The sequence below is a fragment of the Nerophis lumbriciformis genome, linkage group LG19 (assembly GCF_033978685.3).
Source record: "Nerophis lumbriciformis linkage group LG19, RoL_Nlum_v2.1, whole genome shotgun sequence".
Classification (NCBI taxonomy): domain Eukaryota; kingdom Metazoa; phylum Chordata; class Actinopteri; order Syngnathiformes; family Syngnathidae; genus Nerophis; species Nerophis lumbriciformis.
The window spans coordinates 27,589,125-27,606,624 of record NC_084566.2 but is presented as its reverse complement, the minus strand read 5'-3'; the positions used below and the strand labels follow the sequence as shown (position 1 = coordinate 27,606,624).

Genomic DNA, 17,500 nt, shown 5'->3' with positions numbered 1-17,500 from the left:
AGCGTGATTCATCACTCCAGAGAACGCGTCTCTACTGCTCTACAGTCCAGTGGCGACGTGCTTTACACCACTGCATCCCAGGCTTTGCATTGGGCTTGGTGATGTATGGCATAGATGCAGCCGCCCGGCCATGGAAACCCATTCCATGAAGCTCTCTGCGTACTGTACGTGGGCTAATTGGAAGGTCACATGAAGTTTGGAGCTCTGTAGCAACTGACTGTGCAGAAAATGCGGCGACCTCTTTGCACTATGCACTTCAGCATCCGCTGACCCCTCTCTGTCAGTTTACGTGGCCTACCACTTGGTGGCTGAGTTGCTGTTGTTCCCAAACTCTTCCATTTTCTTATAATAAAGCCGACAGTTGACTTTGGAATATTTAGAAGCGAGGAAATTTCACGACTGGATTTGTTGCACAGGTGGCATCCTATGACAGTTCCACGCTGGAAATCACTGAGAGCGGCCCATTCTTTCACAAATGTTTGTAGAAACAGTGTCCATGACTAAGTTCTTGATTTTATACACCTGTGGCCGGGCCAAGTGATTAGGACACCTGATTCTGATCATTTGGAAAGGGTGGCCAAATACTTTTGGCAATATAGTGTATATGCATCAATAATCACTTTTTAATCGAATCGTAGCTCCTGAATCGTAATCGTATTTGAATCATGAGGGGCCCATAGATTCCCACCTCTATTACGGACCACATGAAAGCAGCCTGTAAACACACACAAACAGACGCCATGACACAGGTGGTGTGAATCATGAGGAAAGACAATGAGTAGGATGAAGCAGGCGGGCTCAGCTGGCCATAAAGGTCAGAAATAAACACAAGTAATGCTGTCACATTATTATAGAGCTCGCTGACTCAGTCATGGTGCATGTATTCATTCAAGCACTTTACTTATTTCCTGCCATATTATGTCTCGTGCGCACACACACACACACACACACACACACACACACACACACACACACACACACACACACACACACACACACACACACACACACACACACACACACACACACACACACACACACACACACACACACTCTCTCTTGTATTTGTTACCTTCTTGAGACCTCTGAAAAATGCCTAACTCTTTAGGACCACCCTTTCTAGATATATAAAGATTTGTATTTACAACATTAATAATTTATACATACTGTGTAAATATAAAAATAGCTTGTTGTGAAAAATGAGTTGGAATTTCACGAGAAAAAGGCCACAATTTCACAAGAAAAACGGCGTAGTTTTACTCAACACAAGTCAAAGTTTTACAAGAAAAACTGAACATTTGTGCAATATTATGACAAAAGTTGGAATTTTACTCAATAACAGTCGCAATTTAAAAATGTTGGTAATTTTATGAAAAGAGTCGTAATTTTACTCAACAAAAGTCACACATTTTTAAGAAAATGTTGCCAATTTTATGAAAAAAATCGTAATTTTTACTCGACAAAAGTCACAATTTTATAAGAAAACTTTACAATTTTGGCAATTTTATGAAAAGAGTCGGAATTTTACTCGACAAAAGTCACAATTTTAAAAGAAAACTGTTGGCAATAATATGATAATAATCGGCTTTTTAAAATTTGACTATTTTACAAGAACAACAAAAAAATTGGCAATATTGTGATAAAAGTCAAAATTTTAATGACGAATGTCACCGTTTTGCATTAAAAAGTAATCATTTTACATAAAAAAGTAATCATTTTATGAGAAAATATTGCATTATTACAGAAACAGAAAGAATATGAGAAATTGTTCCCAATTTTATAAGAAAAAAGTCGACACATTGTGAGAAAAAGACTGCTTTAAGTTATTTTTTTGTTTGGAATTGTTTTTTAATCTTCATTATTCACACACACACACACACACACACACACACACACACACACACACACACACACACACACACACACACACACACACACACACACACACACACACACACACACACACACACACACACACACACACACACACACACACACACACACACACACACACACACACTCACACACACACACAGGTCAGTGTGAGCAAATAACCTTTTATATTAAAAGTGAATGTGACAAAACATGTTTCAATGTAAAATGTGTTGTGATGGATGAAAGTAATAAGGAAGAATTATGTATGAGGAATTATGACGTCATACAGATAAACAAATCTGATAACAATAAAAAAAAAAAAATAGCTCCGATAACAGATAAAAACACATGCTCCTATGAGGCTAGATAACCCGTACTCTGCTGTAGCTGGGTTAGGGTGAGCAAACCAAGCGCTCCTCTTTTCCTAGAGTTTCAGAGGAAGATGTTTTGTGTGCTAATTGCATCAAATGTTCTGCAAACATTCCGCGAGGGAAGGAAATACATCTTGCTTCAACACATCAAACCTTATCAGCCGCCTGAAACCTCAGCATGGCTACGACTGTGTTTTGAAAGCCTACGAAGAGGGCTGCTGCTTAAAAAGCTGCCCCAAAGCCAGCTGGGGGCTTCTTCCATCGCCGCAGCGTTTGAAAAGTGCAAAAAATGTTTGCCAGAGACGACCCAAAGGCTAAAGGAATCTGTGATTTCATCATGGAAACCATGGCGCTGGACGACCAACTCCTTTGCTATTTCTGCAGGTACATTTTGTCAAATCCACCTTTGTTTGAGTCTTACCTCAGGTGTGCACAAACTACACTTGCATCTACATTTAAACAATGTGTAATAAATAAATAACACAATACCACAAATAAGTTATTAGCATCAGTCTTGAGAAGCAGAAGGATATCGACTTCAAAAGCAAATTGTGCATCTCATTTTTAATTTGACAGAGGGGAGGCACATGCACACACACACGCGTGCGTACAAACACACACACACACACACACACACACACACACACACACACACACACACACACACACACACACACACACACACACACACACACACACACACACACACACACACACACACACACACACACACACACACACACACACACACACACATACTCACACTGCCCTACTTCTTCTACATCACTGCATTCATCTCATTTTCAGGTCATCCCTGTTGCTTCCAAGGACAAACAGACCATTAGCTAAACGTGCCTGGAGTCCTGCACACCTGTCTAACACACACACACACACACGCACACATACTGGTTATCATTTGGAATGGGGACCACCCTTTCTACAGGTTGTGGAGGCATAAAAAAATGGTGTAAAATGGCCACTGCCCAGTTAGCTCATACACGTCTTTAAATCTCTGAAATGATGAAGTAATGTGCTGATCATTCTTACTGGGGACCCTGGGGAAAAAGAGTTAATATGGTTCATGGGGACCAAATGTAAATAATTTTGCATAATTCACACAAATTTGTACGTGACTACTGAGGACCATTTAAAAAAAAAAAAAAAAGTTGAAATTAAATATGACATGATCCCAGAATACAGCACTACAGCTGTCCTCTTATAGGAAGTTTCACCACTTAAATGTACCAGCTACAGCCCGATGAGGAGGCTGCTGTGCAAATGTCTCACACTCAAACGAACCAGTAAACATGTTTTATGGGCCAAAGCTTAGAAATCACTTAGGCATCTTCAGAATGGATCTGACTATCATTTAAAAAGGTTTCCCTTCAGGGGACCTGTTTTTTTTGTCCCCATACCGTCAGAGGTCCCTTAAAGGTGACTGTGTAAACAGAGCGATGTCCCCATTAAGTAAGCATTGCCAGAACACACACACACACACACACACACACACACACACACACACACACACACACACACACACACACACACACACACACACACTACTTCATTTAGCTTCATGAGAGGGCCAACATATTAGAAACAGCTCTCAGTATCATATACTGTACACCAGTGGTCCCCAACCTTTTTGTAACTGCGGACCGGTCAACGCTTGAAAATTTGTCCCACGGACCGTGGAACGCGTGTGTGTGTGCGTATGTGTGCATGTGCCTCCACTCTGTCAAATTAAAAATGAGATGCACAATTTGTTTTTGAAGTCGATATCCTTCTGCTTCTCAAGACTGATGCTAATAACTTATTTGTGGTATTGTGTTATTTATTTATTACACATTGTTTAAATTTAGATTTAAGTGTAGTTTGTGCACACCTGAGGTAAGAGTTTTTGGGTTTTTTTGTCGTAAAAAAATACAATCATGTGTGCTTACGGACTGTATCCCTGCAGACTGTATTGATCTATATTGATATATAATGTAGGAACAAGAATATTAATAACTGAAAGAAACAACCCTTTTGTGCGAATGAGTGTAAATGGGGGAGGGAGGTTTTTTGGGTTGGTGCACTAATTGTAAGTGTATATTGTGTTTTTGATGTTGATTTAAAAAAAAAAACAAATAAAAAATATATATATATTTTTTTATTTTATTTTATTTCTTGTGCGGCCCGGTACCAATCAATCCGCGGCCCGGTGGTTGGGGACCACTGCTGTACACCACTGCAAACAACAATGATGAGCAGCTTCTTCATGAAAACATCTCTATAGTATTATTATCATCTTTGCGTAGGATGATTTTCATAGGCACTCATTAAATTGAAAAATGCAAGTGATTATATCTGAGGAAGAATGGACAATAATATGGAAATATCAATGAACTTGTACCAGCTCACCCAAGTGGAGGGAGTTTGGCTGGAAAAGTTTGATCAGATTTTTTATTACACATTCTCAGAAGTCTCACTATGATAACAACTCCCCTGCCTGCTGGAGAAATTGTGGGAATTCAAATGCAAATCACTACCATGTTTTCTGGGACTGCTCCACCATAAAGGACTATTGGAAAGAGATACACCAAGCTCTACAGGATATTTTCAAACGTGAAATACCCCTCGAAAGTAAAACTTTGTTTTTTTGGACATGTACCTCAGGACTGGCTGAAGAAAGATAAACACTTAATGAATATTTTTAACCTTACTCTAATTTCAAATGAAATCCCTTTGGATTGGAAATCTGCCCTTGTAATCCCCCTATTAAAAGGAGGTGACCCTAGTAATCTAAATAATTACAGACCGATCTCTAAACTCTCTGTTCTGGCAAAAGTGCTTGAATCCCTTATCAGTGAACAGATAAAATACTTTTTGGACACCAATTTTATTCTGTCACCATTTCAGTCAGGTTTTCGTAGAAATCACAGTACTGTTACTGCTGCTATGAAGTTTATAAATGATGTAACTGAAGCTCTTGACAAGAAGCAGTGCTGTCTGTCCCTCTTTATTGACTTTTCAAAGGCATTTGATACTGTTGATCATGTAATTTTAATCAAACGTCTTTCAGCTATTGGTTTTTCTCAGCAAGCAGTTGGATGGTTTGCAAATTACCTCACAAGTAGAACTCAGGCTGTTCAGATAGAAGGTTCCTCCTCGGACGTACTGCAAGTGAAAAAGGGTGTCCCTCAAGGTTCTGTGTTGGGCCCCTTATTATTCACTATTTACATAAATAATCTTGGACAGAATATTCCGAACTCAACTTTCCATTTCTATGCTGATGATACTGTCATATACTGCACAGCACCCACTCTTGCTGAGGCTTTTAAATATCTACAACATGCATTTGACAGAGTACAAGAACAACTTTGCTATCTTCAACTGGTTTTAAATGCAGAGAAAACAAAGTGTATGCTCTTTACCACATCAAAAACTGTAAGATCATCACTGTGTGAGAACATTTTAACAAGAAATGGGCAACAAATTATGTTAGTATCTGCTTTTAAATATTTAGGATTTTTAATTGATGACCACTTGAGTTTTAAGGAGCACATTCAGTATGTTGTAAAAAAACTGAAACTTTTACTGGGATTTTATTATAGAAACAAGTCTTGCTTTTCTTTTACTGTGAAACAGAAATTGGTGGAAACAACCTTTTTACCTGTTATTGACTATGGAGATGTGTTGTACATGAATGCTACTGCTGGTTGTCTCCACAAGCTGGATAGTGTGTACCACGGGGCACTGAGATTCATCACCAACTGCGCTCCCCTTACTCACCATTGTGTGTTATACTCAATGGTTAACTGGACATCTTTATGTGCTCGACGCCTCAATCATTGGTATGTTTTCATCTACAAAACCATTCTGGGTATCACTCCATCTTATCTGTCTTGTCTTTTAACAAAGAAACAAGGAAGTCACAATCTTCGTTCAATGAATGTTCTGCAATTTGTCGTCCCCAAAGTAAGAACTGAACTGGGCAAGAAAGCATTTAGGTTTTCAGCACCGAAGGCTTGGAATAACCTACAATCGAACATTAAACTTCAAACCCTAGTTACGTTGAATGAGTTTAAAGCTTCTGTGAAAGGATTGCAGTCTACCTTGTCTGTATGCACATGTGTCATGTGAGCAAGTTTTAATGTTGTAAATGTGATGTTTTATGTATTTGTTTACTGTTTTTAATGTAACCTTGCTGCTGCCCTCTTGGCCAGGTCTCCCTTGGAAAAGAGATCTTTGATCTCAATGGGATTTTACCTGGTTAAATAAAGGCTAATAATAATAAATATCCTACTGGTGGCCTGTAAAAAGACCATTACTAGGAAATGGATATCCCAGGAGAGCCCAATTTTGAAGCAATGGATGGAAACAACAATGGACATATATAAAATGGAGAAGTTAACCGCCTTTATTAATTATAAATTGGAGAAATTTACTTCATACTGGGAAAATTGGGTCAACTATGTCACGCCCCATAAACCTGACTTTAATTTTTCTAATTAGTGATTGTATTGCAGAAAAAAAGAGATTACTCCCTGTATGTGTATGTATGTATGTATATGTTTATGAATGTGTAGGTATATATATATGTGTGTATATGTATATATATGTACATATATATATGTATCTGTTTATATTTTATTTTATTTCTGATTACTATTATTATTAATGTATTATTATTATTTTATTTTTTTCTTTGTTTATTTAGTTGATGTATCTGTAGATATTACTTTGTTTTCTTTTGTTGTTTCTTTCTTTTTTTGAGGGGGATGGGTGGTATGGGTGGGATATAAACAAAAATATCTTGACATTTAGGGCAGACAATAGATATATGATTTATGTGAATATGATGTAATGGATAGGAATGTCTGATAATGGATGTCAATAAAAAATAAAAAATAAAAATAAAAATAAAAATGCAAGTGATAAAGTGTCTAGCAACAGATTGCTTAACGCAAGGATGTTTATTGTGTTTCTTCAGTATAGAAAGGTAATGCACAATGGACCCCAAAAGACGCAAGCAGGAGGAAAAGTGAGTCAGATCCGTTTTTTCCTCCCAGGAGCTCATTCAGAGCTCATTCATCACATTCAGAGTTCACTTCAGGAAGCAGCAGCGACAACAGAATGAGGTTAGTTCACACACAAACCTGTCTTGAACACCTCGTAGCGAACAGAGAAGCCCGCCCCGTGGGTCTCGTAGTCGGAGACGAACTTGATGAGGAGCTGACCGCCGCTGGAGATGATGGGGGACGGGGCGATCTTGCCACAAAACTTCCCCAGCATGGGTGAAAACTCGTCCCCGCCGTTGTAGACCTCCACATAGTCGTACCTGAGGAGAGACGCCATGTGTAACCCATGTCAGTACCAGGTTTTGAATAGCAGAATGGATTTCAAATCAGATTCGACTCAATCCAAATAACACATCAGGATATCAATGCAACATAAGACTCTCATATGAGAAAACATTGTCTCCATTTACATAAAGGTTGTGTTTATGTTAAAGTGTTTGTAAATAAAATAAACACTTTGTATACTGCGGGTATTGGAAGTTAAAATGGCTCCAAGTGATTTTGGGATGAAAACGCTGTAGTCAGGGTTCTTAACCTTTTTGACTTTGGGGCCTAACTTTTTCACTACAGAAGGGCCCTGGGCCCGCTCAAATATTAACACTGAATTAGTAATCTTACTCTTGATCTTAATCGTATTTAATAATTATGCCTAACCTACTTACAGTTTAACAGGATAAACCTTGTCAAATGACATGAAACCATGTGTTAATCAAAAAGATTATTATCAAGGCTTAGTAGGTCAGGCTAATTACAAAAAGTAATATTAATCAAATATACTGCAGAAGAAGGGACTAAATTTACATACAATTATCCACCCATCCATCCATCCATTTTCTACCGCTTGTCCCGTTCATGGTCGCGGGGGTGCTGGAGCCTATCTCAGCTGCTTCAGGCGGAAGACACCCTGGACAAGTTGCCACCTCATCGCAGGGCCAACACAGATAGACAGACAACATTCACACTCACATTTAGTATGCAGTGCTAAAATAGATAGATTCTAATTAAATCGATAAATAATAATAATATATGTATCTTAAATAAACTGTCAATAACATTTATGTCACGGCCAGGGCGCATTCCAATGCGCACTCATCTGTGCGCTCTGCTGATTGCGCCTCCAAGAGCGCACCTGCGCGCGCCACTCCAGCAGAGTCTGCGCCGGTGCACAGCTGCAATCAATCACCGGCAATCAGTACACCTGAAGCTGATCATCTGACCTGCCTTAATAAGCCTGCACAACCTGCTATCCCGCGCCAGAACGTAGTCATCTGTTCCCGTACAGTAAGCCTACACGTCAAGCTCTACGCGCACTCTTTGCTCTCTGTGTTTTCTCCCCCCGTCGTGTTTATCGTCTCGTGTCCTTCCTTGTCGTCGTACCTGTAGCCTGCCTTCGTTTCCACGTTACGAGCTGTGTGTCTCGTCTTCCTGCGTTCCCTTTGCTTCCCTGGCTGCGTCTTGGATCTCGACCTCCCGCTTGGACACAGACCTTCGACGCCTCTCTATCGCCCTGACTTCCTGCCTGCTCACGGACCTCCGAGCTTGTCTTGTCCCCACTAGGACTTCCTCATGATTTGTTCTTTTTCCCTGCAGTTTAATAGCCAGAGACAAGCTGTGCTTAGTTTTTTCAATGAAGCACGCTGTTAGAATAGTCATCTGGTCATTGTTGGATGGTGAATTTTAAAAAGAGTCTCTACATAATAATTAATTAAAATTATTGGCCCGATATGAGGACGTATTAAATCCGACAACATGAAAATGAATGAAGGAAAAAAAACGCTCAATTGATACAAGATTACCCTTCTATACTGTAGGTGGTTTAGGATGAGCAAATCAAGCGCTTCTTTTCTCCTCCCACATAGCATGCGATAAACTTCCTCTGAGCTCATTGTAAAGAAACATGGCGTCAAATGTGTGGGACTTCTTCCCTGTTTCAGAGGAAGATATTTGGCTTTCTGTTGGCACCAAATCTTTGGCAAACATTGGGCAAGGTGGGTTAAAAAAAACCGTGAGCTTCAACATAGCAGACCTTATCAGTCACTTGAAACGCCAGGATCACTATAACAGTGTTTTGAAGGTGTACACCAGGGGTCCCCAAATTTTTTGACTTGGGGGCCGCATTGGGTTAAAAAAAATTGGCTGAGGGCCGGGCTGTATATATATATATATATATATATATATATATACATTCCTTGCGCACTAATTGACTGAAATTATCGATGGGAAAATGCATTTTTAGACAAAATTATTTGCCTGAGTAGCTAGGAGACCCCGAGAGTAACAAGCGGTAGAAAATGGATTAGAAACGACAGATTAAAAAAAATTATGGAATTTTTTTAAAATAAAAATAAAATATATATATATATATATATATATATATATATATATATATATATATATATATATATATAATTATTTTATTTTTATTTATTTTTTTTTTAACTTGGGACTTCCCGCGGGCTGGATTTTGGACGCTGGCGGGCCATATCTGGGGCTATCCGGCCCGCGGGCCATAGTTTGGGGTCCCCTGGTGCACACAGATGCTGGCTGCTCAAGAAGCTGCCTAAAGCCAGCCGCAAAGAAAGGTGAGCACAAACTACAGTTAAATCTACATTGAGAAAAATAATAAACTGAATAAATGATCAATTTTTGCAATTGCTCTTGAGAAGCAGAAAGTTATTTGTATTTGTTAAATAAAACCCACATCTTTTTATAATAATTACAAGTGGTTTGAATTAAAAACTACCCAATTTCTTCCTTTCTGGATATGATCCCTCGCTATCACTACCTCCTCGCTGGTGTGAAGTAAGAGAGACGACGTCCTGAGTTTAACTTGAATGAACTAATTAACTTGTTAGTTCACATTTCCCAATCTGAAAGTGAACGTCATTTTAATCATCAATTATTGGACAAGCTCCTTAAAGGGGTCCCATCCTGCTCATTTCAGGGTCTTTTGAAAGTATATTGAAACCCAGTGAGGCACTATAGAGGGTAAATCTACATTCTTCTCCTCTTGGCCATCATGCTGAGATTTTGCAGTCTCCTCCAGCCCATTGATTCGTACGCTTCCATTACTGAAGAAATTGATTTCAAAGTATTTCAATAAGTGCCCTATATAGTATGAGGTACCTTCTTAGAAGAAGCTTCCACCTTTTGGCAAAACCTCTTGTAAGATTGTCTTATGATGGCCTAGATTCCATGAAGAACACAATCAGCGATTCAAGGAGGTTGAATAATGTGCGGAAGCTTTGAAAAGCAGCGAATAAATAAACAAGCAAAGAATCGGGCCACCAAGGCTACACAGCGGCGAATGCACAAGACATCGCATGACCCTTTGCCCCTGAGGCAAGAGGAAACAATCGTTGACTTGATGTGACGACAAGGACCGCCTGTGTGAGTCGAGCGCTGGTGGATTAGCAGCAGATTAGCGTCCAGACTGGAACACTGCTGACTAGTTTGAAGCAAACAAATGGATGAGCACTACTTTGTTACAAATGTCTGGTCATTGACTTGCGTTGCCTTCCCTGCACATCTGGAAGACATAACCTCACACTCGCTGTGTGAACTTTGCGTTCCAATGCAGGACTCAAAGAGTCTCTGCAGAGTCACACTGGACCCCATTCAGCAACCGTTCTTAAGAACAACATTTTGTTCTTAGGCCCACTGACAAAGTTTTTAAGGAGATTTTTGTATTCACCATTGTTTTCTTAGCTAGGATTTGTTCGTAGGTAAGAACAAAATCTACGAGGGCTCCAGAGCACCTTTAGGGTTGCTTATTTGTGCTTAAGTGTGACAAGTTCCCTTACTTCTATTGTCTAATGTTAAATTAATATCATGGATAGATAGAGATAGATAGATAGATAGATAAATAGATAGAAGACATACAGACAGACAGAGAGACAGACATATAGCAAAATTAGCAATATATAGACAGACGACACAGGAGGTCCTTCATACCATTCATCCATTTTCTACCGCTTATTCCCTTTGGGGTCGCGGGGGGTTCTGGAGCCTATCTCAGCTACAATCGGGCGGAAGGCGGGGTACACCCTGGACAAGTCGCCACCTCATCGCAGGGCGGTCCTTCATACCGACATACCTATTTCAAAATACTGTGTGCGTACACACACAATCATCAATTACTGGGGCGTTGATTTAGTGATTGGTGACTCTTTAAAAGATCAACAGGCCCCTCACACTCTGTTGCAACTCAACTCACACAATAGCAATGCTATTGCTGCTACTGCAAGATGCCCCAGATCTTAGCTTTATATGTGCCCTTAAACCCAGAGTTTGCACTGCTGAGGATCACTACTTTATTTTTCTCCACTTCCTGCAGTAGAACCTCCATTTCTGAACTCGATCAGTTTTTCTTCCGCTTCGGGGCTACCTCAGCAGTCCCCCCCTTTCTTAAACTTATGTTTTGACATTACCGTATTTTTCAGAGTATAAGTCGCTCCGGAGTATAAGTCGCACCGGCCGAAAATGCATAATAAAGAAGGAAAAAACATATATAAGTTGCACTGGAGTATAAGTAGCATTTTTGGGGGAAATTTATTTGATAAAACCCAACACCAAGAATAGACATTTGAAAGGCAATCTAAAATAAATAATGAATAGTGAACAACAGGCTGAATAAGTGTACGTTATATGAGGCATAAATAACCAACTGAGAACGTGCCTGGTATGTTAACGTTACATATTATGGTAAGAGTCATTCAAATAACTATAACATATAGAACATGCTATACGTTTACCAAACAATCTGTCACTCCTAATCGCTAAATCCGATTAAATTTTATACGTCTAGTCTCTTACGTGAATGAGCTAAATAATATGATTTGATATTTTACGGTAATGTGTTAATAATTTCACACATAAGTCGCTCCTGAGTATAAGTCGCACCCCCGGCCAAACTATGAAAAAAGCTGCGACTTATAGTCCGAAAAATACGATATGTATTTCTCCCGCGGGATAATACACATTTCTCTTCAGTAATATGTTTGTGTTTTCTCCGTGTGTTTGATGTTCGGCTTTTCCGCCAGAATTGTGCCCTTATATGGGGAATTAAGGTCGTTTACCTATGCAAATTACGGAATTAAGGGTGTTTACATATGCATATTGGGGAAATAAGGGCGTGTATGTATGCAAATTATGATGGCTACGCACACGCTAACCATTTGGCATTCAGCAACTTAAGAACAGCAGGTGGGAACAATTTGGCCGTTTAAGAACACGTCATGAATTTGAATGGACTCCTCTTAGGAAATCACTTAGGAAGAAAGATAAGAGGAAAAGTTAGGAACTTATTGCTGAATGGGGCCCACTGCTCTTATCTTAAAACCAACTCGAGTACGACATAGCAAAAGCAGTCATTGCTGTTTTGTTGTACAGATGACCACCTTGTCTAAGTCACAAACCGAAAATGAAGCTGTTACCATGGAAACTAAAGAAAGCGAATGGCTCGTTTACACGCTAGTGACAATGGCAGCACAAACTGTTGTTTTTCTGCACAACTGAATTTACTACGTACATTTCATGTCTTTTTAAATCCGCCCAGTAAGGAACAACTGAACAAGTATCCTACATTTGCACTTTTAATCTATTTGAGAGTGCATGTTCATTCAAAATTGTTTTCTGTTGTTGAATGAATCCCCCACACATACACACACGACACACACACTTTGCATTTTGAAATATAAATGTCTTCTGCGCTTCAATGTCCATTTAAACTCTGTTGGGATGCTGCAGATGGTGTGTGTGTGTACGTGTGTGTGTGTTTCAACAGCAAATGCACTACGCTGCCACCTGCCATCACACGCACACACACGTCCATCCTTCCCCGTTTCTCACCTCCCCCGTGCTCACCAAAAAAAAATCCACCTCATCGCCCCTCTGTCTCTCTCTCACACGCACACGCATACACAAGCCATCTCCATGCTTGTCATTTTCCAGCTCATATCCAAACTCATACTGGGAATAAGGACACAACTCAGAAGCTTCAAGTAGAAGACCCAGAAAATAGACTTAGACTTAGACAAACTTTAATGATCCACAAGGGAAATTGTTCCACACAGTAGCTCAGTTACAAAGGATGGAAGTGTAAGGATGGAAAGGATAATGCAGGTATAAAGTAGACTAAAAATGTACCGTAGTAGCAATATAAAATATAACATATACTGTATGTAATATTTACATATTATATATAAAGAAAATATTAAATATTATATAATATTTTTAAATAATATATACAATATATAAGAATTACCATGTACAATATTACAGTATATGTAACAGTAAATATGCACTCATTAGAAGCAGAGAAGGGCGATATGGCTTAAAATTAGGGATGTACGATAATGGCTTTTTGCCGATATCCGATATTCCGATATTGTCCAACTCTTAATTACCGATACCGATATCAACCGATACCGATATATACACATTATTATGCCTAATTTGGACAACCAGGTATGGTGAAGATAAGGTTTTTTTTTTTTTTTTTTTAATAAAATAAGATAAATAAATTAAAAACATTTTCTTGAATAAAAAAAAAAGTAAAACAATATAAAAACAGTTACATAGAAACTAGTAATTAATGAAAATGAGTAAAATTAACTGTTAAAGGTTAGTACTATTAGTGGACCAGCAGCACGCATAATTATGTGTGTTTACGGACTGTATCCCTTGCAGACTGTATTGATATATATTGGTATATAATGTAGGAACCAGAATATTAATAACAGAAAGAAACAACCCTTTTGTGTGACTGAGTGTGAATGAGTGTAAATGGGGGAGGGAGGTTTTTTGGGTTGGTGCACTAATTGTAAGTGTATCTTGTGTTTTTTATGTTGATTTAATAAAAAAACAAACAAACAAAAAAAAAAAGCGATACCGATAATAAAAAAAAACATACCGATAATTTCCGATATTACATTTTAAAGCATTTATCGGTATCGATACATCATCTCTACATGATACGACATCTCTACTTAAAATCTATATTGCGATATATATTGCAGCCTCCTGCCATAACGATATATATCACAAAATATTGTTTGGTACATAAAAGATCACAGAAAATTTTCAAACAGGTAACAAAGACTCCTAATTTAGCTGCTGACGTACTATTTTCTCAAAATTATTATTAATCTAATTGCTAATTTACTGTTAATAGCTGGTTACTTTCTGTTGTAACATGGTTCTATTTACAATTCTTTAAAATGTACTAGGCACTTATTCTTCTGTTTGATTAATTTTAGGCGATACTACAAATTTGGGTATGATCCAATATCAAATAGTTCCATTTTTGATCAGAATTTTAATCAGACAAAAAAACAGGATGGTTATTATTATTATCAATTATATACTAAATATACTATTGGCTCGGATTCAAATCATTTGGATTTTGCCCTTAAACTCTTTCTGTGTCCATTTTCTGAACTTATAAACAAAAACGGTAAGATTGTTTTGATAACAAAAGAAATGTATTCAACCGTGTTATGAACAGGATAATGATATTATACTTGGTATTGTTACTCTCGATATTTGTATCGAGCCAACCGAATTTGTGCTTGCAGTCAGCATATCCTCTTACAGTGTGGAGTGGAGCATGTTTAGCTGATGATGCTTGTAAGAAATGTAGTTTATTAGCCACCATGGAGGTGATGATTACTGACTAAGGCTATGTCTACATTAAGCCGGATAACCCCTTAAACGAATAATTTTTTAGCCTAAGCCTCGTTTCAGCCACACTAAATCAGCGTTTAAGGTTCCAATTCTCTGACAATTTTTTACACGGGTAAGTGCGCCGTGTATTTCTTGAATCTCCGGCTCTTAGCTTTGTATGGACTCATTGATCGTTTACAAACTGAGTTCGGAGAGGAAGTGACGCCAGAAAGGCCGCGTCCCACACAGGAAGTGACGTCAGAAAGATGGAGGCGAGTCATCCAGACATACCTGTGTGGAAATCACACATGAATACCTTAAGAGATGGAAACGCGCGATTGCAGCTGTTTCGGATACAACACATCTCAGACGGCAACATAGACGGTTGAGCGACGGTTTTGGATAAGACCTGGAAGAACGGCAGCCTGGTGGAATATGTTTGTCAACGAGTGTGTTGTGCCACAGGAACGGCTAGAGAACTTTCGAATGTCCAGGTCAGCTGTGATTCTACTTAGTGAAAAACGTTGTCCATTTGTCGAAGGAGAGACAACGACAGAGTACGAAAAACAGCTAATACATTTGGACTAGCAAAGCAGACTATTACTAGTTATTGTCCGCGATGTATGTCGAGCGATTACTCATCATCTAGTTTTGTACTCCATAACTATTGTGAAGCCATGAAGTGGTTGCGGCCGTCAAGTACGACCGCCAATTTCAGCCTACAAGCACAGTGTCCTGAACAGATATCTATGATTGTTGTAAAATGTTCTTTATCACATTGTTTACTTTCACACGTCCATTAAAGATATGATTCATGTATGATGGCTCAGGTGTGATTCACTACAATAGTCTAACAGCTGCTGATGGTGAGGCAAGCAAGGTTTACTGTTCAAAGAAATGTGGCAATAGTCTACATTGAAACACAGGGTAAGGATACACTTCCAGGTCAGAGGTGACAATGACGCGCACATTTTTTCCCGCGCATGCGTACTAGGTCGCGTTGCGTCGGCGGACGTAGCAGGAAGGGAGTCTTAAACAACCATTGTGTGTGTGTGGACACGAATAAGGTTTGGTGGGATTTACCCTGGATAACCTTAGCCGGCTTAGTGTAGAAGGGGCCTAAGTAGTACTGTGGAGAGACATTAGATGCTAGCAAGAATGCTACATTGCATTGTCGGCTAAAGGTATATTACTTATATCGATTATATGGCACAACCAGAGAAGCATCCACCAACACTTCATAATGGACACACACAACACAAAATCAATGAACACAATACTACAGTATTGGACTAGGATGAAGACAAACACTTCCTCAGTGCACCTTTCACCGACAAGTTAAAAAAGTAGGCCGTGTGTCCGTCACCTCGGCCATGCAGAAGTGCTTGGAAATGAAAATTGGAGCACAGGAGGAGGACAAGGAGGAAGAGCAGGAATTTGGTCTCATTTAGGAGAGCCCTAATCTGAAGCAGAAGGAACCAGACTGCAACTTCGGCTCCCCATTTCAGTCCGAGAGGCTGTTTCAGGACCCTGGAGGATCACGAATGAATTTCGGTGCCAACTCTTCTAGTTTCAATAGGCAAAAGGCCAAAGGACTATGATTTGCCTTGTTCTGGGTGTAAAACATAACTGATTAATGAATCAGGCATACATTTGTTTTTCTATTCAGTTTGTGTGGTAACTTTAGACATCAACACTAATGATGCCTGTACGCAAAGAAAGGTAAAACGTGTGTGTGTGTTATTGGGGAGGAAATAGGATCTTTCACGAATGAATCTCGGCCATCAGCAGCCAAGCAAGAGAATCACTTCCACTTCAATATGAAAAGTCTGAATTGTCGACTTCTATGACTGCCCCCTTACAACATGTGACATGCATTAGCATGACTACATGAAGGCTGACAGATACAAACAGCTGAGTCGACATGACTCAAGGTGCTGGAAGTCATCGACTCAGAGAGCATTGCACCTCACGAGAGCATTTAAAGACCAACTCAACACATTTTCCTTTTTCTTTGGCTTCTTTTGTGTCCCAATTGCTTATGTGTTTGGGACATAAGTGAGTGTTTCACAACAAGGTGCCCTTTAAACCTAGCAGACAGATACTAGACATTCCTCCACCGACGCTACAAAAGACCTAATTGTCAAGTCCACTTGTGGACAACCACAGGGGCTTTGCCTCGTCGTTGCGCTTATTTAACAGCACAGAGCCTCCCAGGATGCTTGCGGCCACGAGTGTCGACCCACAGACTGACCTTCAACCCTTCGTGTGGCGCCACTGACCTGACAAGGCAGGCCATCCCTAGCCGCGTGGAGTCAGAGGGCTACTGTTAATGCTGTGATGAGCGATGTGTCTTAGGACTAATGCGCTTAAACAAAGAGCAGGAGGAAGCTACCCTTTAAAATGCTATGAAAATAAACAAACTTGTTGAATCCAGTTGGTCATTTGAGGTTGTTAGTACATTTTTTCAAGGTGTGAAATTGTCTCACACGTTATCTAAAGAGGACTCCTGCAGGTTTGTAGATC

General features: G+C 39.4%; 1 protein-coding gene across 2 annotated transcripts in view; it reads right to left on the bottom strand.

Annotated features, from left to right (window-relative positions):
- The window catches only part of LOC133618575 (neuropilin-1a-like), a 240,567-nt gene that overhangs the window by 91,320 nt on the left and 131,747 nt on the right, over positions 1-17,500 (bottom strand). For both annotated transcript variants that reach the window (XM_061979069.2, XM_061979068.2), the window contains one exon: positions 7,388-7,569. In XM_061979069.2, coding sequence (XP_061835053.1) covers positions 7,388-7,569 — 182 coding nt within the window. The remainder of the gene's footprint in view (positions 1-7,387; positions 7,570-17,500) is intronic.